Source organism: Lagenorhynchus albirostris, chromosome 6 (genome assembly GCF_949774975.1).
Source record: "Lagenorhynchus albirostris chromosome 6, mLagAlb1.1, whole genome shotgun sequence".
In the NCBI taxonomy this organism is placed as follows: domain Eukaryota; kingdom Metazoa; phylum Chordata; class Mammalia; order Artiodactyla; family Delphinidae; genus Lagenorhynchus; species Lagenorhynchus albirostris.
Window position 1 is genome coordinate 43274160 of NC_083100.1, and position 27785 is coordinate 43301944.

The following is a 27785-nucleotide window of genomic DNA, read 5'->3' on the forward strand; positions in this document are numbered from 1 at the left end:
ATGTACTTGAGTTTACATGTCTATACATATATCCAGATTTTTGTAAATAAATAAATAAGTATAAATATATATACAAGCAACAGAGATCACAAACATATGGTGTCTTATAATTTGCTCTATTTCTTAACAATTTAACACTACTTGTATGTCATTAAATATTTTTCTACAGCATATTTTTTAATGGCTATAGAGTATTTCATATCATACTCATCCATACCTCAGTTCAAAGTATATTACATATACTACATTCTTCATAAACTTGTTTTATCAACATCATCGAAATTTCAAGACATTGTTTTTCCAGGGACCTCTGGAGAAATCCTTACAAAGTTCTTCAGTTTCAGAAAGACAGAGGAATGTGGAGCACAGAGTGGCTGCCATTAGAAATAGTGTGCAGGTGAGTGATCTCTTACAGACACCAGGAAAGTCTAGCTGTTGTCACCATACTATGCATCTTTCTCTTGTGTGCCCAAAGTTAGTGCGTACAGAAATCATAGGGTAATTTGTTATAAGATAAATATCTCTCACACACTACGTTCATATTAGAAAAAATTTATTTGTGGGAAGCTTTTAACTTCAATTTACCGGAAATTAGGGTTTCCACACCAGACTCCATCAGTGAGAAGCCATGTGACCTTAGGCGAGTAAGCTGCTTCACACCTCTAAACCTCTGCTTCTTCATCTATAAAAGTGAGGATAACCACTGTAACAGGATTGTTGTGAGGACTACGTGAGATAATACTATATGAAAAGCCTTTAGCTCAGATCTTGACACCGTTATATCTGAGCAGAAAAACGTCACCAGGTTTGGAGAAGAGTAAAAGTAAAAATCTCAAAGACAGAAATGAACAGGAGCCACAGAGGAGCCACAGATATTTTTTTTCTAAGAGGTAGAGAGGAAAAAAATTTAGACTCAATTGTCATAAACTATATCGTTTGAGAATGGAGATTTTAAGCAAAAAGATAGTTGGTACATTAATACAGAGTTGTATGGAGCTAAAATGAAAAAAGTATCCATACTCTCCGATAAAAATGATATTAGTTGCATCATTTGGAATTAACTGAGAAATGAGAGGCAAGATGCTGAAATTTGCAAACACTCAGGAAGAGAAAATGGAAGAGCAACTTCAGTCGGTTCTTCTAGTGCTATTCAACGTTCATGGGCATTAGCTGTTTAGAAATGTAGATTCTGTATAGTTAGTCTGGGATATTACTGGGGATTGCAAGCACCAAACTGTGTATTTTGAAATACTGATGATGGATGATGTTGTTGCATTGACGTGCTTAATTGTAACAACAGAGTATGTTTTCTTTGTAAAAAGATGACAGAACAAGACACCAAATATTTAGAAGATCTGCAAGATGAATTTGACTACAGGTATAAAACAATTCAGACAATGGGTAAGTTTTTGTTTTGTCTATAATTCCACATAGGGACATAAAGGCAATGTGACTAGGGTTTCGTCTTTGCTGCAGAGTTGATAAATTGATCCCTTTTTTTGAAGAGAGTGTGCAGGAGAAGTTAATTTATTTTGCTTCCTCCTTTTCTCTCCATATAAATATATCTTTTTACCTATGATTCAAAGTAAATTATAAAGCTCATGAGAAATCACCCCTATTTCAGGATGCATCTCCAAAAAGTAAGAACATTCTCCTATAGAATCAAAATATCATTATCACAACTAAGAAAAGTAATAATAATTGTCTAATATGATCAGGAAATTACTAATATTATCTCTAGGTGAGTCTTTTAATATAATTTTTAAAAATTAAAAGTAGAAATGTGACTCTGTAGGAAATTTAGAAAGTAGAAAAAAGTATTACAAAATTAAAAACCACACAAAATTCTGCTATCTAGATATAAACACTGTCAAAATGTTAGTATATTTTCTTCCAGCCTTTTTCCTGCACGTTCAAATACATACATATCTATTTATTTACGAAAAAATTGAAATCATCTTGTACATAGTTTTTTGTATAGCATTTTAAGCTAAAGTTTTATTCTATGTATTTCCTCATATAAAAAAATCTTCAAAACATAATATCAATAATTGTGTAAATACCAAAATGTAAGGACACTGAAATTTATTTGACTATTTCATTGTGGTTAAATATTGAGGTTGTTTACAATTTGATGTTTTTTAAGAAATATAAGCAAAGAATGATAAAATTTATAAAATCTAAGATTTACAAGTAATAACATTTAGAGTGTGTTGCAATTAGTGGGACAATTGGAGAAATCCTCATTAGTTCTAGATTAGTTAATAGGATTGTGCCAGTGTTAATCTTCTGGCTTTGAACATTGTACTATGCTTATCTAAGACACTAGAAGAAGCTGGATGAAGGATATATGTGCACTCTGTACTATTTTCGTAACTTTTTTGTAATTCTAAAATAATTTTGAAAAACACATTAGATATAAATTCTTTGTACAGATGATTTACAGAATCATCCTTAACTACTGAAATGTTAGCTTAAAATTTATCTGGGGGCTTCCCTGGTGGCGCAGCGGTTGAGGGTCCGCCTGCCGATGCAGGGGACGCAGGTTCGTGCCCCAGTCCGGGAGGATCCCACATGCCGCGGAGCGGCTGGGCCCGTGGGCCATGGCCGCTGAGCCTGCGCGTCTGGAGCCTGTGCTCTGCAACGGGAGAGGCCACAGCGGTGAGAGGCCCGCGGACCGCAAAAAAAAAAAAAAAAAAATTTATCTGGAAGGAAGTAGTATGGGTGATTGTGATCAAATTCTTTGTTAACTTTCCATCTAAGATTTAAAAGAGAGGATATTCGTTTTTCCTGGCATAAGTGAGATGTGACATGTCCTTCTGGCACCTTCAGGATGTCTTGACTCCCATGAAATGTTATTGAATATATTCATAATTGTATGTACAATGTTTTTTCCTTTGGAAGAAATGACACAAGCACAGGTTTCATCAGCTTATCAAAGGGGTCCATGATTCTTAAAAGGTTTAGAACAACTGCACATTTAATCAAGAATTACAATTCATTGAAAGCAGCCTCAGCCTAAATTTCATATGTGAACCATGAATTTTATGAAATAGAATATACATTAAAATATACTGTTTTACATTAAAACAGTAAAATTATTTTGAACTTAGTATATTACAATTAGAGTTACTTTAGTATCTTACAGTGCTTCATAAGCATTATGAAGAATAAAAATGATTATTACTTAATCAACAAGTATTTTGTTGATTATAAGTGAAAGGAAATGTTTTAAGGGAAATGAAAGATACATGGGAAACAAGTTATATCTTTGCTGGTGAAGACTGGAAAGTATTAGCTAGTGAAGTTTTGAAATGATAAAATGCCATATCAGCAGGATTTTGCTACATATGGGATCTAGGAATTTGTGAATTTGTGAATGAATTCAACCAGAAATGACTTCTTGGAAATCAGTGCTCTTTTGTTGAGGACTTTGCCACAGCATTGTTTGGGGGCCTCTTTTCACAATAACACAATTCAGATCAGCATTCCAAAACTTCATTTATTATAGAGATGAGCAGTTGGTATAAGCAGTCACTTACTATATACCAATAAAGTTTTAGTTCAAATTAAATAATACAATGTTTATTGTACATCTGTCATTTACGAGGATAAATCATTTTGGGTTTTGTTCAGTCAGAGATTTTTCTTAATTTGTAACTCTTTCCCACTTCTTCTGGTTTTACTGTGAGGCTAGCCTGTTTTGCAAAGGAAAAGAGAAAGCAAAGGATTTAGTCTTTATTAGTTAATGAGACTATGTACTATAAAACGGCAACTCTTCCAGGAGGTTGAGTAAAGGCATCAGGAGGGGTCAAATATGATTTAATCATAGGCACAAAGAAGGGCCCCTTTTCTTTCTTACACATCCCAACCAACCAAGGTCATTATAAATGTAGAGATGATCTAATAAAGAATCCGTTATAAAAACATTTATATTCTCCTCTCTCCCTGCCCCCAAAAGGAACATTGTGTGAAGAATGGTGTTCTCTCAAGGTCTGTAAGATAGAGAGCTCATCTCTGGCATGCTTGGATGTAATCCTTCCTGGCAGCGAGGGATTTACTTCTAAGCTCATCACTAATGGCCCCATTTAGGCTCTTGCATCATGGGATCTTAGGATGGCAGGCTACAGCTGGCTTTGGCTTTCAGGACAGAGAGCTTCACCTTGGAGAGGACTCTAAGTCTGATCTCTTTTCCTTCACAGATCAGGGTGACAAGAACAGCGCCCTAATGAATCAGGAAGTTTTGACTCTGCAGGAAATGCTGAACAGCCTGGACTTCAAAAGAAAGGCTAGTGAAGAACTTTAATTGGGCCTTTTGCCTATTTTTCTCCTTTTTCTACATCTAGTCCTACTAGATTAAGCTCTGAAATTAAGCTCCTTGATTTTATCAGTTCCATTTATGCTGAATGAATAAAAGGCAGTGTTTCTAGGAAGAGTATCATACTGTTTGCCATGCTTCTTCACCTAAGTTTACAAAGCAGAACCCTTCTAGAGTCTATTTATCCTGCTTATGTGGTACATGTACTGTAGCTACCATTAATTTCAAGGTGAACATTTTACCCAGTTTTTTTTTGCCACTATTTCAGACATGACTGTTTTAGTTGCTACACTTAATATGCTGGGATGGGTTCTACTGCACATGTATAATTAAAATATTACTTGACGACTACTAAAACTTTGTTACAGAAATAAGTGTCCCAGTTTCTATTCTGAAAAATGACATTGTGCTAAATAATTCTGTAGGTTTCAGGAGAGTCCATTGAGACCTGAACATGTTCAATCTAACCTCTTCCCAAGGAGAGGAAGAAAATTTTCTGGCTCAATAAAATATTTTGAAAGAGGAGAAATATCTCTCAATTCTACCTCTCCTTGAAAATAGACACATTGAAATTTAACCAGTCACTGAAATCAATAGTTTATTTCTAAAAGTTTGGCTTCATCTTTTTGTGCAGGAATTTGTGTAAGCACAGATAAATGTAAAATTTATTTTCACCCTAAATTAATTATAAACTTAAAGTTATATATCAGATTTTAAATATGTAAATATTTAACCTAAGATTAACTTAATGCTTTTATGCATAATAAATCTATGCTATACATTTTATGCATGCCATCTTATTCTACTTTGAATAAGATTTTAAGGAGAGGGGGAATCTTAGAAATAATTCAGTCCATTCACCTGACTGTATAGAGAAGAAGATCAAGTCCCAACAAAGATAAATGGCTTGTCCAAATTCACATAGCTGTGGCAAAGCCAGGGTAGAAATTCACATCTTCTAATCCCTAGGCCTTTGAAAGTTATATTTTCCCACTATGCTTCCCCAAACCCAGATAAAGTGGTACTAAAAACTAACACAGAAAGGCTTAAATTCTAGTCAGTACATTTAAAAATAAATGCATAAACATAATTATAAGAATATAAGTTCAATTTATAAATGGCTTTTTAAGAAGCAGATATATGGCTTTTATAACTACAGGATTCAATATTGTCACAGGAGTTACAAATTCAACCTACTTATAGTAAATGATATTATGAGAGTATTATGTGCTATTACGAGAGTGTTAACTATGGTCATGCTTCTTTCTTCATGACATTATTGAATTGCAATAATTTAATTATTTGAAAAGGCAGTGCTATGGCAGATAGAAGGTAGTATTTGGTAAAATATTTGGTCAAAATTTTAACCAAGGCTTTATCTCCCAGGTCACACAAATTATTTTATAGGTTAAATTATGAGTAACTTTGGTTGTGTGTCATAAGAATCTTCTCAGTAGTCACTCTTGTCTTCAGGAAGCCCTCAGTAAGATGACACAAATAGTGAATGAGACGGACTTGTTAATGAACAGCACCCTGGTGGAGGAGCTGCAAGACTGGAAGAGGCGGCAGCAAGTCGCCTGCATCGGAGGTCCACTCCACAATGGGCTCGACCAGCTCCAAAACTGGTAAAATGAACTGAATTTAGTTTCTAGTGAAAACCACAGGAAGTACACAACAGTGTCGCTTAGCCAGAGAATACAGGCTTAGACCCAAATGTCAATTCATTCAGCTTATTGATGGCTTATTAGCAGCTGGAACTCTACCGTTGAAAACAAATGGATGTAATTGTCTGAGTGTTCTTACTTTCCATCCCTTTGGGGAGAAAAATAAAGCATCTATAGAAATCTATAGAATGCTTAAGAATTGCTTATTTTCTTATCTAATATATCAATCTTAAAAGACTCAAATGAACTTTTTCAAATCAGCAATAAATACACTTTCTTGAAGGGCATGAGAAGCACTGGCTTCAAACACTATATCTCATTTTTAAAATGTGTATCTTAAGGTGTCAGAGTTAAATATTAGTTTTGTGTTTTCAACAAAGTGATTTATTTTTGTATTTAAATGAAAAAATCTCAAATGGCTAATACAACATGGCATCCCCTGCCTGTGTACACATGCATACATGCAATTATGTACAGATATTATCCTTTGTATTAAAAAAATGTTTTTTGGTTTTCCCCTTCATCAATGTAAAAGAAAACTACGTGAGTGAAAGAACAATTAGAAAATATAATGAAAAAGAAGGAAAATTTTCAGTTGAAATCTAAAATTGCTTTCCAAGGGTACAATCCAATACAATGAAAAAGCACAGTAACTGGGCACACTTGCACTAAAAGGTCTGCACTGCCAGGCCTACTTCTCAGGAAAAGTAACTGGGCTCTTTTTTAAATTTATTGATTTTCCTTGGGGAGATACTTTGATTCTCTAACCTCACTGTACTCTGTTGTTGTGAAAACAAGATAAACAACAAAGGGAGCATAGCAGATAATGGTGCTCATACCAAATTCAGTAGGGGGTTTGCAGTTCTTTCTACAATGTTATGTGGGGAATAAACTTTCAGTAGAAAGAGCTGCTGTCAGGGCACATGGACTTAGCAAGTCTCATGAGACTTCTGCCTCCTCTTAGTTGGAGGCCTCTTCTGTGTGCCTTTCAATCTCCCTCCTTCCCAGACTTCCAGCCCAAGCTGCCACCTCTGTTTCTAAGGTAAGATCCAAGGTAAAACTCTAAGCAGATACCTTTCTCCAGGAAGATCCACTGATAATTTTTTGGCTAATACTTAGGACCTGTAAAAAATATATATGGGGGGGTCATACTGTTTTTTTCTTCAGTATTCTTACACATAACATTCTTCATATCATGTATTTTTAAAGTTTTAAATTTGCTCTCTTTAGTGAGTGCAATATTTTTTAAATATATGTGTTTAACAGACTTTTTAAAAAGGATAATTAAAAGGGATTTCGTTCCAGACGTTGACAAAATTTCCTAAATGATTTCTTATCTATAACTGAAGGTAAAAATTTTAAAACATTGAAAACAGTTAACATCTATCATGCATTTTAGCAAAAAGCTGGGTTAGGAAAATAAACATTAAAATAAAAACTGTCACTAACCTTTAATGGAATTAAGTGACTAATTTAATTAATTTAATAATTATTTAGTAATATTTGCTAAATATGGTTAATAGTTAAAATGGTGGATTGTTAAGTGGAAAACTATCTGCATTTTTCATTTGCTGTTCGATAGCTTTACACTGTTGGCAGAAAGTCTGTTCCAACTCAGAAGGCAGTTGGAGAAATTAGAGGAGCAGTCTACCAAAATGACATATGAAGGGGATCCCATCCCACTGCAAAGAACACATCTGCTAGAAAGAGTCACCTTCTTGATCTGCACCCTTTTTAAGAAGTAAGTCAACACTTTGCTATACACCTGAAACTAAAACAACATTGTACATCAACTATACTTCAATTAAAAAAAAAAAAGGAGTAAGTCAAATGTTATCCATTTAAATGCCTCTTGGGAGCCTCAGTCCTGTGGAGTTGGGAGGACACCCTGGCTGGGGTTTTGGTGTTCAGGTGAAGGAGTGGGAGGGAAGTGTTAAACAGTGAGCCTCAGGGTGCAGTGAATAAAGCTCCAGACAGTTCCAGAAACATTTCTACTCTTCACTGTTTATTCATCAACACTTCTCCCACCACCTAACTCGGTTTTTCATGAGCCACCACATCACCCACCCAAAGTTCATTTTTCATCTTTTAGAAAAGAAGATTTCAAGGATTTCTTCTCAAGTACGTATCCAAGAAATGAAGGGTGGAGAACATGTTTATGTTTATAAGCTCATCTAAAGGGAAAAAAAAAATACTAGTATGTACCAGAAATCCTAATGTCTAGCTCAAAAATGGCATGAAATTAACTTTCTACTTGATGTTTAGTATGATAAAAATAGACTGGGGCTTTTATTCTTGACCCAATTATAACAATCAAGAGTTATTTACTGTTGTTACTTAGGGACAGTCTTTAGGTATTTCCCGTCTCCTGGTATTTATTTATGAGAAGTCTTGGAAAGATTTGAGCTTAACAAGGGTTTGAATGCCTTCTAAGTGTAGAAAATTTGGATTTTGTAAGAGGACAGCATCCTGTTACTCTGTGGTTTTCAGCCTGTCAATGTTTCCAGTGTTTTCAAATGACGCGCTTTATTTCCTTTGAACCCAGCTCATTTGTGGTTGAACGACAGCCATGCATGCCAACCCACCCTCAGAGGCCGATGGTACTTAAAACTCTCATTCAGTTTACTGTGAAGCTAAGGTAGGCAGAATGTATTCTATCATTTCATATTTATGATGCCATAGCCACTGTGTGATTAAGGCTAGTTACTCTCATTGTGTCTTTCATTCAACTATTCTTTACTGAGCACCTCCTGCATACCCAGCACTCAGCTATGGTAAGTACCCACAGAAATGTTAAGGTGAGAGCCCTGCTTGTAAAGATTAGAACAATGAAGATGAGGACGTGAGAGTTATTAGCATGAAATCACAATATCGGACAACATGAGATTAATTGCTCAAAAGGCTGACTTGAGAGAAAACTGGGGAGCCTGGAGAATGCCTTGTGGTCACTGAGGAAGGACCTTGAGGGAAGAGCAGGGGCGTGGGAGAGTGAGACTATAGAAATAATGACTTCCTGGGTCTGTTTTGTAAGCATGGGGAGCAGGGAGAGAGAGGATTGAGTAGATAGATTGGAGACAGATTATGGAAGGATTTGAATATCCTATCCAGGAAATATAATGGAACGTTCTTCACCTGTGATCACCCAGCAGCTAGCTTATTGGATGGTCCATGAAAAATCTCAACACCACGATTTTCAGTACATCCTTATTATGTACCTGATTTAAAGAGAAATGATTATGTTGTCGCCACTTTATCTATGTATCTGATCCTTTTCATTTGCATGAGCAAACTAAAGCATACAGTTTTCCGTAATGACACTCTTAAAATAATGAGTTTGACTTCAAACTTTCAAAGATTTTCATCATGCCTCAATCTCTTGAGTCCCAAAGCTTTACATTTCTAATCACTAGGTCACCTCTGGAAAGCTGAAATTCCAGACTAGTACTAGAGGTGGTGATGCCATGATAGATGGTGATTTAGGAGCCCATGATAGCATCGCTGATCACAGATCACTATTGAACCCCATTTTAAGTTTAGTTTAGTTCCATTTTATTGAGATATAATTGACATACAACACTGTATAAGTTTAAGCATAATGACTTGACATACATAAGCTGCAAGATGATTACTACAATAAGTTTAGTTGACATCTATCACCTAGGAACTTCATTTTTAAAAGGAAGGCATTTGTCTTTCGTTTGCATTTCAGAAACCCATCTTGAAATTCTTAATCATTTCCTTTGTGTGAATTTGCACCAAGACTTTAAGAAACAACAAAAAAAGGCAGAGACCAGGTTCCTTTTTAAAATTTTATGATTTTCAGAAGGTGTTCCTTCCTCATCCCCACATCTCTATGTAGCCCAGAAAATTGTAACACTAAAAGGAAATAGAAGGGTGGTATATATGCTGCTTTTCCTTGAGACACCCCCATAGATGTTATGTTCAGTCTAAGATGCTCTGTGGGACGAAGGGGAAGATGATTAGGGACTGCTCAGCAAAGAGTTCTGAGTGGAAGAGGTCCCTGAATGGCATGGTGTTTGAACTGATTGCCAGAGGCACAGACCATTAGTCCCTGGCTTAGGTGTTCTGCCTTCCTCTTCCATCTAACTGTTCGGTCCCCATCCTTCTTCTCTGTACACTGTCCTCCACTGTCTTGATAGATGATCCTTTACTCAGTATTCAAGATTTTCCCTAAAACCCCTCTCTTCCATAGCATTCCATCCTCCTGTTTCAAAGGAAGGGGGTGACATGGGACTCCCTTTTGTCGTCAGCATCCTACAGTGAATGAGATCCTTCCTGAAATAGGATAGAGAGGAATGCAGAGGGGAAAAACATCTTGTCTTACTTCATATGACCTCCTCACCCCTCACTACCAACAGCTGTACACTTATTATATCCCAAGCTCTGAAACCAATCCTGGCAGGATTTTTAAGGAACCTTTGCTACATTATTTTTGTTTTGTTTGGGCTGTTTGTTATCTATGACTGTATTTCTCTAATGCCATTCAGTTGCTTATTACCATTCTCTATATTCCAGCTCTTTGGCTAGACTTCTTCCTTTGATGTATAGCCATGTCTACTCTCCTCCTTCCCTAATCTTCACTATGCCAGTTTCCCAGTGCCTGGGGCTGTACAGGGTCTATATGAGGAGTTCAATACATGCTGAGTGAATGAACAAGGTTTGGGCTGAGTGCATAAATGAATGAGTGAGTGAGTGACTGAATGAATGTCTCTGAAACTGAACTGAACCTGCAGAGATGGTATGTCAGAGGGTATAGCTCGGAAGAGTTGGGAAAAGCTAAGGAGTGAAGGAGGGCTGACACAAGAAGGAATTAAAGGAATTGTTATTCTGACCTTTGATCATTTGTTTGTTTGAAGTTAGGTCTTTTTTAGTTATGAACATTTTTGCTGTTACTTAAATATAGTGTCTTTAAAGACTGCAAATGCATTTGAAGTGGAATTTTCCTTATTCTACCAGAGTCCTAGTCTTTATCAGTATTTTACCATAAAACACTTATCAAAACATTTAGTCTTACTAAGCTTACAATTTTTTATAATATGAGAATAAAATGGAGCCACATTAATAGACTTGCAAAATTTTTTTTTATACATTTAACCCAAATAGCTATTTTTCTGACCTAGCCAATGTGTTATCCAACACACATCAACTGAAGCAATATGGAAACACTTTCCAAGTATGTGTTATATTAAGTGGCTGATGTCAATATTAGTAACATGGCTAAGTAAAGAGGAATTGGACATTTTAAAAACACACTAACATATGACTGGAAATAATGTGAGTTTGATTTATATGTACTTACTGTAAATATATTTAAATCTTTAAATATAAAAAGGCTTTTAGCCATTAAAATTTTTATCTTTAATTCTTTATTTATGTGTCTTTCCAGACTACTGATAAAATTACCAGAACTAAACTATCAGGTAAAGGTGAAAGCATCGATTGACAAGTAAGTTTCTAATTTCATTTTGAAACATGAAAATGTAAGACTTTTTAAGAACAACTGTCCTTATTTTATAGAATAATTTTAAACTTTTAAATTTACTTCTCTAACGTTACATATCAATGTACTTCAAATATTTGACTTTGAAGTTCAAACATTTAACAGAACGCCAAGGAAGACTTATTTTAAAAATTTTACTGTAAAGACTTGAAATAAAATTTTATATACTATCCCCTAAAGTGTCATAGAAAAATTGTTATTAGATCTATTAAATAACTCATTTTAAAGAATCTTCTTGGTTTTACAGGAATGTTTCAACTCTAAGGTAAGACATTTACTTTAGAATTTTCGGCTGTTCTCATAAATATATTTTACCTGAGACCATGTAAATAGCCAAGATTTTCTCTCTAGCAATCGAAGATTTGTGCTTTGTGGAACTCACGTCAAAGCCATGTCCATTGAAGAATCTTCCAGTGGGAGTCTCTCTGTAGAATTTCGGCATTTGGTGAGTTTGGCAGTAAAATTACACAAGCTTTTTTTCTCCTCCAAATCAGACACATTTAAACTAATAGGCTTTATAATTTAATGTGTTTTGTTCTTTAGTGTTTCTTATGCGAATTAAGGACCATATTGAGAAATAAAACATGCCATCACTGAAGAATTTTAAATGGTAAAAAGAACTCTGAACCTTAACTCTGAAGGTGTGAGTTCTTAACAACGGTGATGTTGTACCTAAATATATGTCTTAATTAGTTAAAATATTTTGGTAATACTGACAGAGATAATCTGTCTTACAGTCGATAGGCATCCCTGGTTTCATCTTTTAAATCTCCCAAATGATACCAATAATGACATGTCTGGCTAAAGGCTCTTTCATTTTAGGAGGATTAGCTTGGGGAAATATGATGTTTCTGGGTGTGAGTTGCAGTTTGCCTTGGCATTTCTAGAAAGCTTCTGACCCAGCCTCATCCTGTTACTTCTTGCTCTTACCACTTCCTCCTAACCTAGAGTTCTCTTCCTGCTTTCTTTCTAATTCTTTGCATAGTTCTTAGATTCCCAAAGACCCCGCTTGTCGTGCCAAAAACATGTTGCTCATCTGGTTCATCAGCATTTGGGAGGTACCTCACCTGAATGTTGGGGCACCACTGAAGCAGTCTCTAAAAGTCTACTTCCTTAAAGATAAAATTTCTGGTAACAGAAAGATATCTGCATACATAAATTTATGCTGGTTTTCATTTTTTATTTTGTTTTTGTTTAGTCTTCAGTATTGAAGAGTACATTTCTTTGTAACTGAATCTCTCTATATGACACTGCTAAATCAATAAAATGTAATGAGGAGTGATGACATATACATCCTTATAACTAGAACTCTTTTTGCTTAAGTTCAATTCCTATTTTCAAGGAACTTTCAATAATGGCCAATGTTTGCTAATAAGTGAAGCCATAAGAGGCCCTTCTGTCTCCCAAAAGAGTCACTTGGAAAAGGAAGGACAAGGAACAAACCAAAAAGTGATGGGTCTCTATTCCAGCAGAGATAATATATAAAATAACAAAACCTTAGTTTTCATGGTGCTTTTCTAGTTGCTAAGCATTTTCATGTATATTATCTTTTACATAATACTTTAATCACTTTTTAATACAAAAGTAAATATAGAAAATCAGAGAAAAAATTAAAAACCACCTATGATCCCAACACCTTGACATAACATACTTATTTTTACATTTTCATTCATATATATATATATATTCTTTTTGTTAAGTGGGATCAGATTGTACACACTAATTTGTTTTCTGTCCTTTTTTTCCCATTAAGTAATCTATGTCATGAACATTTTTGTATCTCCTGCTCTCATGGCATTTAGTAGCTCACTGTGCCATGTGGCACGCTGCCCCATTGTCTATTTCCCCAGGCCTGTGTGTTAGACTTGATTTCGTAGGCTTTGAGAATCATCACGGCTGAGCTCAGATGATACTTGTCAGGTACAAAGGAGTGCTGAATAGATTCTAAAACATCCCAGCATGATTTCCTCTTTCCAAAATGTGACTGAAAAATACAGTCTTATGCCAGCTTGCTCCCTTATCTCAGCGACAGTTCCTAAAGTGGCATACCTTGAGATGAAACAGGAAGCTCCTTTCTGTTGAATCCGGGCAGCTATGTCACATCAGGTTTCAGTGAGTTAGAAAACATCTCGGTTACTGTTCTAGAAGTCAAAATTATGGGCCAAGAAAACCCCAACTTGATATTTAGCTGATAATGCTTCTCTATCTAAATACTGTTGTTTTCTTTTACAAAGCAACCAAAGGAATTGAAGTCTGGAAACAAAGGAAATGAGGTAGGAAATATTTTCTCCAAAAGAATCTTTCTAGGTAATAATCCTATAATGTCTTATTTTTACAAAGCTCTTAAACTGCCCTTTATATTTTTATATAAAGTCAAATTCATGTTTCTCTAGTTATACATGTAAAGCTCAATAAGTTGCAGACAGTATAAGAAATTTTGTTATTAAAATAGAAAATGCATGTAACACCCTCCTAAGAAAATGACTATTAATATTTTGGTTCACATCATTCTAGACTTTTATCTTTTATCTAGACTTTTATACTTTGAAAGTATATATACACATTGTTTCATAACCTGCTTTTTTTTTTTTATCACATAGCAATGTGAGGTGAACAGCTTTCCATAAACTTAAATACTCTTGGAGAACATGATTTAAAGTGGTTGCATTATATTGCTATAATTTCTTTAGTCAGTCCTTTATTATAAAATATCTTAAAATCACTCATTTTCCACAGATAAGAGGTAAGTCTTGAACATCATGACCCAGTATGTGAAAATCACAAGTGAAAAACAGTTCTATTACTTTGTGGTATCAATGACTTTGCTCTTATATTAAAGTTGGCATTTCACTAGATGAATTGATTAAAAGAACAAACTGGTGCAGCCCAAGTGTTCAAGTTTGAGCCGATAAATAATAGAGTGGTCAAATCCTGGATTGGAAGTGACTTTGGGAATCAGCTATTTAGTTGACCTAGATACTAGGGCATAGGTTTATGCCCTACATATTTGGAATTAGAAAACCTGGGTTTGAGTCCATTCTGACAGTGACCAAAAATGTGATCCTTGGCAAATGATCTGATGGAAAAATATTGCATTTTTTCCCTCTAAGAGATCAGAGTAGTAATTCCCAGTGCTCCCTGCTCAGAGAAACTGCGTATGTAAGACCACCTACATGATGCAGTTATAAAGCAGTGAGGCTTGTTTCTAGTACGGTTGGTATGGATCCAATCTCCTGGCTTTATAGTCACAGCTCCTATGAGAAATCGCTTTGAATTATTTGGAAGAAAAAAAGCACTTTATAAATCCAGCCTTCAACTGCAGTCAATCTAGCGCACTCCACAAAACCGCAAAGGTCCATCACAACAGGTTTTATGCTCTACATTTTCCCTTCCAAGCATTCTTCATTCCCTTTATCATATCTTAAAGATATGATTTGCCAAATATCACAGCCTCACCGAGGATGAGCTAAGCTTTCCTCCCAGGGTAGAACCTTGGCTTAGGGCAGAGCATCAGACAGGTTTCTCAGCCCAGATATCACAGGAGCAAAGCTTTTGAGTTTAAGGATATTTTAATAAACCAAACAAGTAAGAGTTATTCTTCTCACCTGATAGAAATCCATTAAGGTTTTCCAAACTTCCTAGTTGAAACATTAGCTCGTTATAAATAAAAGCCCATTTCATGATTATCCGTGGAATTTTGGCCAGAGTTGCAAACAATATTTCATGCAGTGACCTCCCTGAATAGTGTTTACTAAGTCTGAATAGACTGAACACAATGCTTCTAAACTCTTCTTAAGGAAAACAAATCAAATGGGAATAAATCTAAATCCCTGAACTCTTTAGTACCTTGTCATCTTTGTGAATGTAAAATCGAAATCTTTACTTGGATTTCTCTAGAGACAGAAATCTAAGTAAATCATCTTCTACTATAGAGAAACAACGGCCTACTTATCTCTCTTTGAATTTATTTCCTCTCATTTTCTGATTAATAACAAAATCATATGGTTATATCAGAATGATTTTATTTCTTCCTTTTCTTTTTTTTCCAAGTTTGCTGGAGCTGGATAATTTTATTTTAAGCTATTCTTTGAGCTCCCCCTGTTGACAAAATTTTAATATGACTCCTACGTACATTTAAAACAAACCATAGACTTGAATGCTATTTTACGAGCTACAGAAACAATTGAAAAGTCACACAATATATGACGTGGACTCAGAAAGATGAGCCTGGGGAATTAGGGGCTTGGCTAGGCAGTAGGGGTGACGAAAGGAAAGTTAGGAAAGAGTGGGGGAAGATCTGATGATAAAATGCGCTTCATAAATTAATGGGGCCAGGGATAGAAGTAACCAAACTTTAGGGAGAACAGGAAGCTAGGATGTTATAACCTCATTTTCGAATTTCAGACAGTAGCTGTCGCTTATCGCTTATCTGTGGGCACCTGAAGCAGGAGTTCACAGCCTGATAAGAACTTATTTGACAAATCCTCGTGCGGCATTTACTATATATCGGGCACTGTCTAAGAGCTTCACTGGCATTGATTTTCGTAGCTCTTGCAGAAGCCTATGAAGTAGATACCGTTAGTGTCATACTTATTTTGGCTAGGGAAACTGAGGCACAGAGTGGTGCAGCTAAGATGATTCAAACCATAGCAGTCTGGCTCCCATGTCCATGCTCTTGGCCACTGTGCTGTGCTCCCTCTGTAGTCATGAAACTTTCCCTTGGAGAGGCTGCCCTAGTTGGCCCTCCTCTTTGACCCCTGCTGCCCCTTTATCTCATCCCAGCCCGCCATTTGCTGAGATTCCTATAAGGGAGATCGTTTTTTTTTCCTTTTTTTTTTTTTTTTAGGTTTATGGTATGAAATTTATTTTTCTTATTCTTTGAAAAGAAAATTTAAACGATATATAATTTTATGCTTCTGTACTTTTATTGTTGCCTAGTATTACCTAATTTTTCTTTAAATGAAATACATGAGGCAAATAACTTGTGGGAGAAATTTGTTATGGTCTGGCAGCTCAATCTGCTTGAATGTTTTTTACATCTTTATTGGAGTATAATTGCTTTACAATGGTGTGTTAGTTTCTGCTGTATAACAAAGTGAATCAGTTATATATATACATATGTCCCAATATCTCTTCCCTCTTGCATCTCCCTCCCTCCCGCCCTCCCATTCCCACCCCTCTAGGTGGTCACAAAGCACCGATAAGGGAGATCTTTGCAGGTTTGCGAACAGCATCTCATCCTTTCCTCTCTGTTCCAGCTGCTGCTGTCGTTGTCCTCACTTTACCCACCTGCTCAGAAATCACATAGCTACCTCGCACCGGAATCCTTACGAAGGGTAGAAGGAATTTAAACTAATGCTTCCTGAGAAAACGTTGACTTCTCCCTTATCTCCTGCGTGCATCGGTGCGGTGGTGGAAACAGCACTGCCCACAGCTCTGCCTCTTACAGGCAGCTGACCTTGCGCTAGCTGTTTTACCTCACTAACTCCTTAACTATAAAGTTGCATGTTAACCTGCACTTCATAGGGCTGTTGTGAGGACCACACGAGATGGCGTGTGTGAGAGTCAATTGCCGTGTGCTGTGCGGATGTCTGCCATGGGCTTCCTGATCAGCCCTCCAGGCTGCCCCGTCTATAAAGAGCAGGTGGGGAAATGGCTCTAAAGGTGGTACCTGGCCTAGGATAAACCACTAATCCTTATCCTTCCTCTTCTGCCCACCTGCTAGGTGCTCTGCTGGAAACATTCCCTTTCAAGGGCCAGTGAGCATGGCTTTCTGGCTCCAGGTCCATGCAACCTCAGACCACCCCATATATAGGCCCCTTTTATAGGACTGCACGTCTACCTGCTGCCCACCGCATCACCACACCCCACAGCTTAGGGTCCCTCAGTTCTATGTTTGTGGTTGTGAGAGCTTAGACTGAATACTCATTAAATGATCACGACACACCATGACAGTTTCCCCAGGATTGCCAATCCAAAGCTCCTTAGAATTGCAGCACCCCATGTCTGTTTGACTCTGAGATTAGCCAGGAAGAGGTGACCTGTCAGGACGTGCATGGGCGCCTGGCTGTAGCATTGGGTGAAGGGAGGATGTTGACGTTGCCCTAGACTCATGCTGTCCCCAGAAGGCCAGGGAGAACAATGGTGCCACCTCCTTGGTTGGGGGCTGGTGAAGGGTGGAGCTCTGGGTCCCCCACCCCTGTTTCAATCAGTCAGCTCTATTTTAAATATTTTACAGATTGGGACCCAGGTAGGAAATTTACTTTTAAGAACATGCTCCAGGGTTAAAAAAAGATTTGAAAACTGTTGGGCTAGTCAATCTCTAAGTTCCTTTGAATGAGATTCTGTAATCCTCAGAAGTACACCAGAGGGTAGGGTCATTGTTTTGAAAATGAATTTGATTTTGAGAATCTGCTTTGAAATGAGGAATCTGTAGACATGCTATCTACAGATTCCCAGGAAGCAAGCTTTCCCAGAGGTCCTTAGAGCCAGCTAGAGAGTGATTGTTGAAGTGCAGAAATTGTTTGAACAGGGAGGCTGGAATTGCAGTGTCTCGAGCTTGCTCTGTCAGTAGGTTTTAACTGATAAATGACAGTTTTAGTCACAGACTGAGGTGTTAAGTAATTTTGTTTATGTGGTGGAAAGTCATGAAACACAAAGAAGCTATTAGTAAAGCCTGAGTGACTTGAGTTTTGTTTAACAAAATAGCCAGACAAATGTTCTTTCAAGGTTCAGTGTTCTCAAACACAGAGCCACCACTCACACTCCAACTAGCTTGAGCATTTTCACAGGAAGTTGATTTCCTTCTGAACTAGTTTAAGTAGTTGCAATGCTTTCTTAAGACAAACGTTGGTACCAGAATAACACTAAAAACGTAGACTTTTTCTGCAACACCCTCCATACAATCCCCTTACATTATGGGCTGAGAATTTGTTGTCACTTTACATTCGTTTCCTATGATTCTGTGATTAAGGGCTGTCTCTCATGTGACTGTACCATTATTTCCCCTCTTACTGTTTCCCAGCATCTAGGCCAGTGGTCTCCACATGATAGGGACTCAACAAATACTCATTAAGCAAATGGATTATTGCAGTTGTTTTCTATTCCACATAGTTTTCCATGTGCGGCATTATCATAGAGTATGGCTTGTTAAGAGATGAGCAAGATAAACAATAAGGTCCTACTGTATAGCATAGGAAACTGTATTCAATATCTTGTAATAAACCATAATGGAAAAGAATATGAAAGAGAATTTGTATATATATGTATTACTGGATCACTTTGCTATACACCAGAAACTAACACAACATTGTAAATTAACTATACTTCAATTAAAAAAATACCAAAAAATAAAAAAAGATGAGCAAGAAATTTAGATGAAAATCATCCTTATCCCAGTCATATTTTCTTAACAGAGGTTGTCTTTCAAGTCAAAATCCAAAAGCCATAGCCACTTGTTAACATATTCTAGGTTTTCAGGGTGTGCTGTTAGACACTGAGCAGAGGTAACATAAAAGAATATGGTGACATCTATACCTACCTTTCATCAGTTTGTGTATTTTTTTCCAGGTGGAGCCCTGGTCAGGTTGTTCAGCCAGTTTTCTAGTTTCTTAGCAGATTATCCAGTGGGTACAATACAGTCAATCCAGTTATAATATCAATGTCATATAATATAAATATCATAAATATGGATATTTTAAATCTCTAACCATCTCAGATGGTTAAAATGGCTTTTAATGCAGACATTAATGGTACATCTTATCTATGACATTTTGCCAGTCAGTGTGTAAGGAATGGACTCTGGGAACGTGAGATCGAATAGTGTCTCTGGCTTGGACTGCACTGATAAAATAATAAAGACTGGGCTTCCCTGGGGGCACAGTGGTTGAGAGTCCGCCTGACGATGCGGGAGACATGGGTTCGTGTCCCGGTCCGGGAAGATCCCACATGCCGCGGAGGGGCTGGGCCCGTGAGCCATGGCCACTGAGCCTGCGCATCCGGAGCCTGTGCTCCGCAACAGGAGAGGCCACAACAGTGAGAAGCCCGCGTACCGCAAAAAAAATAAATAAATAAATAATAAAGACTGTGATTGATGGCATTCAAGCTTTGAAAATTAATGACACTCTCTTCTGTCAGAACTGCTCGTCTCCAGTCATGTGTATTGTCCGTCAGCTTCCTTGTTGGATTTCATTCTAAATGTGCCTCACAGTTGCATCAGGGGGTTTAAGTAAACATTAGAAATTAGTTTGAATCACTGAGAAAACCTCTCACCACCCACATTACAGTTTAATAAAGTAATATTTAACGTACAAAGTCTTCTTCCAAAGTTAATGGACAACCCCGTGTGTCATTGCTCTGTCTGTGGAGTCCTGCCATTTGGACAGTGAGCACACAACTGCCATAACCCAAATATCTGAGGGAATTATCCATAATGAATTATCTTATCATATATATATGTACACATTTAATCATATAAATTAAACTATAGAGGCTAGAATGGGGGAGGGATAAGCACTCAGAAGGCTCCCTTTGGCTGCCCTCCAGCTGTGGCCCTTCCCTACAGAGAAAGATGTCTGAGCGGACGAGGCTATGTGCTCACCCAGAGCCTAGGGCTGCAGAATTCCCAGCCCAAAAGACCTCAAGCCCACTTCCAGGGCTTGTACAGACCTCTTCCCCAGGTATGCTCTTTCAAGCACAGATGACACCATCAATGCAAACATTTCTAGGCACAAGGAGAGACCTAGGGGCCACACTAGTCAAAGTAAGCCCCTCACAGAGGTAGAAGGGAGGGGGATGGGCCACGGTCCAGGATGGCCACGCTCTCCCCAGGCCAGCATGTTTGTGGCACTTTGAGGAGTTAAAACCTGGCCACTTAGGTCAGGTGAAAGCTTAGCTGTCAAGGCAGGAGACGAGACCATATTTTAACAGTTTGATCACTTGCTTTGTAACAGCTAAATAGTTAGACATACGGTATGTGGTCTCCATCTGTGTGCTTGCCTCAGGCTTCTAAATGTGCTGCCCAGGCTTGTGTCCTGTCCGCCACTGAACTCAGTGAGAATGTGAGCACCCCCCACCCCCCACCCCGTTAGTGAACGTGGACTTGTGGATTCTTCATTTGTCTCAGTGCTTTGCATAGCGTAAACACTTCCTCCCCATAGGGCAGTGGGATTTTCTGTTGTTTAAAAAAATGTGGTTTTTGTTCACCCTGGTGCCTGAACATAGCCAACTACTTCACGTCATGCTCAATCAAAGGAAGAGCAATTTATTTATTTCAACATGTAAGGGGATGTCAGGGGAGGGGGCTGGCTGTTTGGTGTGTTTGGAGTAATTTTAGGGGTGGTCTAAGGGAATTTTCAAGAGGAATTTTCAGGATCATAACTTTCTACTAATCCAGTAAGAAGCAATCTCACCAGGTCAGTCTAGGTTACTCCAGGCAGTATAAGGGACCACAATGATCTAACCCAAGGGCGAGAGGAGTTTTTAATTTTCTATTTCCTTCTCAGGAACAAATTCTATTTTAATGTGCCTCATTGTCACCAAAGTCTTCCCTCATGTAGTTGTTATTCATATCATCATATTAGAACTATTTTTATTTTTTGAAATTTAATACCGATGGATTCCAGCTTATTATCAACATATATTCAGCGGTAGATGTCCCTTTCCCTCAGGGCTGACTCAGCCACCCCCAACCCCACCCTGACTTTCCTAACCTAGATAATTCCACTTCTGTTCATATGTTCCCCCAGGGCTTGTTTTTAAAATCGTTTTGGCTTTCTGTATCATCTGTAAATTTTCCACATCCCTTTTGAGATGAAACACAATGTGGATACATCGCATTGAGAATAACTGCCTCATAAATTCCACCCGGGGTTTTTGTTAAAATGCAGAATCTGGTTCAGTAGGCCTGGGATGAGGCCAGAAATCCTGTTTTTCTAACAGGCTTTTAGATGATGACAGTACTGCTGGTCCTGGGCACATAGCAAGTTGCTGTCAGATTTCATCATGGAAAAACAGCAATTTCTCTCCCACTCCTTCCCGCTCCAAACCCACTCCCCAGAGATGACCATTTTTTGAGCTATAAATATTATGCTAATATCATACTGATACTTCCTGATTTTTTTATTTTATACACTTAACTCCTGAATTATTTCTATAAAAGATTAAGCTGTGGCTCTCTCTCTCTTTTTAAACTTTTTATTTTACATTGGAGAATAGTTGATTAACAATGTTGTGTTAGTTTCAGGTGTACAGCAAAGTGATTCAGTTATACATATAAATGTATCTATTCTTTCTCAAATTCTTTTCCCATTTAGGTTGTTACATAATATTGAGCAGAGTTCGCTGCGCTATACAGTAGTACCTTGATGGTTACCCATTTTAAATTAAGCTATGGCTCTCTTATACCAGCTCTTCATGCATATTAATTTCACCCATCTTCACAATATTATCATATAATGTGTTTTGGTTAGTTAATATATTCAATGTTTACATTACTATGATTATATAAAAATTGTTAACAGCTGAACCATATAACATAGTATGATTATATTTCCATTCTTGTATTATTTTAGTTTTCCCTGGATTTATTAGTTGCCTCAGATTTTTTATTTAATCAATTTATTTTATGTACCTGTTACTAATGTAGCCCCAAACTTTCCTCCAGAACTTGAAAGGTCCTTAAAATATAGTCATACAGGTCCATCTGAATTTCTGTCTTTTTCTTTCTTTTTGGCAACATCCCTCTGGGAACCCTCCATCTCTTGCTCCAGTCTGGGCTGATTGCCCTCTGATCCTGTTGCACAATCATGTTTTGTTTTTTTGTTTTCTGGTTTTTATAAACTTACTCTCACCATCATCCTGGGGAGTGAGTGCATCTCCTACTTTACTAGGTATTGAGACATTATTCTCAAAAAGTGATTGTACCAACTCCCATCAGAATGTATAAGAGTTACCATTGGGTTATGCCTTTGATAGTTCCTCTACTCCATTTCCTCTGTTCTCTTTCTGGAACTTCTGTTTGTTGTTTTGAGTTTGTTGATTCTTTATTTGTTATCTTTTCTATCCTATTTTTTATTTCTTTGGGTTTTTTTTGTTTTTTTGGTTTTACTTTCTGGGACATTTCCTCAGCCCTACTTTCAGCTCTTCTGTTGTTTTGTCTATTTCTCTTATTATATTTTTAATTGTTCATCATTCTTTTCTGAATGTTCCTTTTGGTAGTATACTATTCTCCTTTCATGGATGTAATGTATTGGTTACATCTGTAAGGATGTAACATCTGAAGTCTTTTAAACATCTTTAAGAACTTTTTAATGAACAAAACATATATGTATATACAACTATATACTAAAGTATATAGAGAAATACAATGAACCTTCATTTTTACATCACCCAGCTTCAACAATAATTAACATTTTCCCTGTCTTAGTTAATCTATTTTTCCCATAAACACACATATTTTTCCTGGAGTACTTAAATTCCAGATAGTATAGCATCTTACTCATTGATATTTTGGTAGGTATCTCTTATCTAGAAGAAAACATTTTTAAAACACCTAACCACAATACACTTATCACAAAAAAAACGAAAATAGCATTTACTTAAAACCTTTCCTTAATTAAACTCCATTATTTGTTCAAATTTCTCCACTATCTTGAAAAGATCTTCTTACAGCTGGTTTGTGCAAATCAGTATCCAAGCAATGTTCACCCATTACAGTGGTTGATTTGCCCCTTTCCTATGCCATTTATTTGTTGAGCTAATGTATAAAACTGAGCCTGATATACTTTTTTTATTATAATATTTTTTAGTATAGTTTTTTTAAACTTTTCGTTTGCTTTTTGCATTCTCTCTTTTTTTCTGAGTTCTTGGTTGTTGATTTTTGTATCTGCATTTCATGTGAGAAGCTTTGTCAAATGCTGGATGACCATTAGTTTACTGTTTAAGAGCACTAAAAAACTGGAAGTTCTGTGTGCATGGTAGGGATTTAGACTTAAGAGTGATTATTAGGACCTGGCTGTCTCACTGGGGGGTCCTTAAAGGCAGTATCTGTAAGTTGTTTCTCCCTTGGTCTGGTTACCTCCCGGATATCTCTCCTGGAGGTGTCAAGCAGAGACAGGGGCATGGGCTTCCCCTAGATTTGACAGGATCCTCCCGCACAGTACCTCACCCTGCCCTCATCTTGCCCTTGTATCCAAAATGCAGAGAGCCTCTCTAGTTCCTCTGATACATCCGCTCCAGAGAGTAAACTTCCTGTCTCCCACCAGTGTCGGGGAATGTTGGGAACCTCGTTGCAAGGGCTGGGGCTAGTAACTGCTCCTCCTGTTCAGCCCTCACTCCGGACTCAGGGGGCCCAGTGTTTCCAACCCCAGGTTCTGAGACACACTACCCCTACTGCCACCCTCGCTCCACACTCCCCCACCTCTCATTTTGAGACCTAGATTACAGCTTTATTTTCCTGGAAAGTAAATAAAACCCTAGCTATTACTTTACTGAAGTTTCTGGAAGGAGCTGGGGAAAGTACTCGTTTTACACCTACCATGTTTAACCAGAAGGAAATCTTGCTTTTTAAAAAAAAAAAAAAAATCCATTATGACATTGACTTGTTTCTTTTATAGCTACACACATATGGCTTGCTTTTATTAATGGTTGGTAAGTCAAAAGAACTAACTTCCAAAATTAAAAATAAGGAAAAACTTGTCTGAATTCAACTGATGAAAATATACTGGAATTGTAAAAACTAGAAATTATATTGTTTTGGAGACTTAAAATCATTCTGTTTGTGGAAATGAAGATTTCTCAAACTCTGTATATACTTTAAATAACCTTTTAAATAATAAGAAGGAATGTTCCATAATAGGAGGTGTTTGAGGGTATTTACTTTAAGAATTTACTAATGTTTATAAAAGCATGCCTAATAATAGATAACAACTATGTATTTGTAAGATAGCAATTTCTTTCTCCCCTTAGGGCTGTCACATGGTGACTGAGGAGCTTCATTCCATAACATTTGAGACACAGATCTGCCTCTACGGCCTCACCATAGATTTGGAGGTAGGTATTTCAAGGAATATCTACTATTTACTAATAACATTTTCAGGAATTGGTCATCATTTGAAGATGAAAGCTCAGTATTTTCTAGGTTTTAGTACATTCCTTATTCATCATTTTTGTTTTAATTTAGGAAATCAGTATGTCAAATATTCACTGATTCGTCAACATATATTATTCTGGTTAAATATAAATGATAAAATCTCACAGTCATTATAATTCAAGACTTATTGAATAATTTGTTGCCCAGACTGTTTTTTTGTCTGTTTGTTTGTTTTCTGGGATTCCCTGAGTCATGGATACTCAGAGGAAAGCCTAAAGAGAAATAAGTATACTTGAACCATGTCATGTATGATATATTTTCAAAATTTTAACGTGTACGTAAAAATCCCTCAGAAGAAAGGTTTTCATAGTATAATGAGCAAAGACCAATGATAGGAACATTAACGGTACATTGTTTTGATCCTCTTATAACTGTTACTATTGAACTCAAAGAAGGAATAAGGAAACTGGGGATTAAGTTGAACATGATTGACAATGAGCTCTTGAAGGCAGGACATTACACCTTTATCCCTCCATTACCTGTGCCTAGCACAATGCCTAGCACATAATAGATGCTCAACATTTGTTGAATAAATGAATGAGTGCATGAATGAACAAACACAATTTCACATGATTGAATATGGTCCTATTTGTAGGATATGTTTTTTTAGAGTTCTGCCTTTGCTCTTTTATCTTAACGAATGTAAACATGTTTATAAAATTTTCCATGGATTCTTTCCTCATCTCTTTTCCTTAAATGTCTGTTTCCATGAGCTATTAAGTTCCTCAGGTGGGTACTTCACTGTCTACAAGCAACCTAACCTCCGTTAATGGGAAGGGGCTAATGTAAGTTGGTTAGAATCCCAGACTAGTCTGTGAAGCCTGTTTATTCCATAAGGTTGAAAACTTCAGCACGAAAGTACTAAGTTGGGTGCCATGACAACAGATGAGGCAGCTCTATCTCCCATAATGCTTTGTTTTCCAAGATCGCTTGCCTCTCCATCTTCTACAATTAAAACTCCCATATCTGATACTGACATTAATTAGATGTTAGATCATAATTTGAATATATTAATCCATTCCAGAGATAAGTTTTAAATTAGATTCTTAATGTAATTTATTAAGAGGAAATTTGCTAAGTCAATACAGGCTCTAATTAGTTACATTTTAGGCAGTACATGACATAAGAAAGTAAAAATACCTCCACAATGTCAAGGAAGATATTGGAGCTGACTGACCAAGCACTCTGAAAGGATTCCTATTTGTATAGCTCCTTTCCTCCCTGTACCTTGACTCATATGCTCAGAAGGTTCCAGTGCCTTCATGAATCATTTTAGTGACCAAGGCAGTATAGACACCACTGCCTTGGAGGAGTGGGGTTGGCTTGAGATGACCCTTTAGGGAAGAGGGCCAAGTGTAAAATCAGTGTAAGGTACTACTACCTGTAATAACTGTGCTATTTTTCTTTTTAACCAGACCTGCTCATTACCTGTGGTGATGATTTCCAATGTCAGTCAGTTACCTAACGCTTGGGCATCCATCATTTGGTACAACGTGTCAACCAGTGATTCCCAGGTACAGTCTCTCTCTATTCCTGTTTCTCCTCCTTTAATTCTATTTGATTTGTTTTATTGTTAACAAAACCCATCTGCCCCAAAAGATATGTGTGTGTGTGTGTGTGTGTGTGTGTGTGTGTGTGTATAAATTTTGGCATGTCTTTGTGGGTTGTTTATTCCAAAATTCCAATATATTCAGTTGTATGATTCCTCCCTCATGTCATATTTAAAGTAATATGTTCTGATGTACTTGGACCCTGAGAGAGTTCTGGCTAGCAGAAGTGACAGACAGGTATTCTTTATTTCTGACAGTCTGGTCAGCTCCCAACTCTGTACATCACAGAGAGTTCTAGGGCCATCCTGTGGCTCTGTTAACTAGGCTCTGGAGAGACTCCTCTCTCCAGAATTTGATGTCTGACTGTTGTGTTTACCTCCTCAACTACTTCTGGCCACACCTTACCCACACAGGCTCTTCCACAAAGGTAGAGAATTGGTTTCAAATAAGTGACTAGAATATTCATCAATCTCGCCTAACGACACTATACAAATTTTCAAGTTGATTATAGATTTAATCCATTCTAGGCTCAAATTTGGTTTTAATGCCATCTGGTGGTTATTTAAGATATGGAACAAAAATTGGCCTCAAGTTTCAAAGCAAGCAGAGAATAGAAGCTCTTCTTAACAGAAGGCCAAGGAAGGGTGTGGCAAAAAAGATGAGTCAGCATTTCCCCTTGCTCCCTCTTACAAAACCCCAGTGTGTTGTCCTGGAAACCACCAAGGTCTAGAGAAAATAGGTCAGATGTAAATATTTCTTCTTGATTCAAAGCAAGTGTTTCTTCCAAAGGGAAGAATTCTTTTACCTCAGGTCCTAGCAATAGGAATAGTCATGATGAGTAGCTCCAAGTTCCTTCGCTTTTGTTTTAATGTGTCTAATAAGGAAACAGCATGGAAAATGACTCAGCCCTGTTCCTTCTCATCCTCTGGTGCCCTGGCATCTGAGGGAGATTAACTGCAGAAAGGAACGCTGTACAGAGTGCCCTGTGCCTTACTTCCTCTCAGCCTGCAGTGAGAACAGAACTCACTAGAAAAGTTACCTGGTCTGTAAAGCCAAGAACAGCCAACACTTCTGAGATTTAATGTCATTCCCCATTAGGAGCTACACATTTGGAGCTTTTCATCCAATTCCAGGATGTAGGAAGGAAGATGGGATACTCCTTTGTCCTCCAGCCTCAGAGTGCTGTGCTGCTACACTTAGCTTTCTTCAGCATCCTTCTTCTATAAAAAAGCCACCAAAGTTGTCACACTAACCGTCTCAGATTCTGCTCTAGTCTTGGATGAGGAATCTGGAGATGTATTTCATATACAGCTCCTAACACATAAATGCACAGCCTACATACAGAGTTCAGCAGAACAAGTAACTCTGGTTTCTCTTCCTAACTCTATTCTGCTTCAAAACCTAAGCTCCTAGACCTTGATTATGTTCTATGCTTTTTGGTCATTTGTCCAGACATAATCCTTAGGTTCAAGGAAAACTGCCCCTCTAGAAATTCTTTCTCTCCATTCCTCTCCTACCTATTTCTCACTCCTTCTTGGATGCTGTGTCCTCTTTTATTGCCACCTTCTGAAGTCTCTTGAAT

The 27785-nt window shown here is 37.3% G+C and overlaps 1 protein-coding gene across 5 annotated transcripts in view; it reads left to right on the plus strand.

The window, feature by feature from the left end:
• STAT4 (signal transducer and activator of transcription 4) overlaps nt 1–27785 on the plus strand; it is a 92887-nt gene that overhangs the window by 56566 nt on the left and 8536 nt on the right. For 4 of the 5 annotated variants that reach the window (XM_060152418.1, XM_060152417.1, XM_060152420.1 and 1 more), the window contains 12 exons: nt 305–397; nt 1323–1401; nt 4203–4292; nt 5796–5943; nt 7565–7723; nt 8528–8620; nt 11390–11449; nt 11751–11768; nt 11855–11948; nt 13738–13776; nt 24470–24553; nt 26069–26167. In XM_060152418.1, the coding sequence (XP_060008401.1) occupies nt 305–397; nt 1323–1401; nt 4203–4292; nt 5796–5943; nt 7565–7723; nt 8528–8620; nt 11390–11449; nt 11751–11768; nt 11855–11948; nt 13738–13776; nt 24470–24553; nt 26069–26167 (1056 nt within the window). Of the gene's footprint in view, nt 1–304; nt 398–1322; nt 1402–4202; nt 4293–5795; nt 5944–7564; nt 7724–8527; nt 8621–11389; nt 11450–11750; nt 11769–11836; nt 11949–13737; nt 13777–24469; nt 24554–26068; nt 26168–27785 lie in introns of all 5 variants that reach the window. The other variant, XM_060152419.1, reaches the window with a different exon arrangement.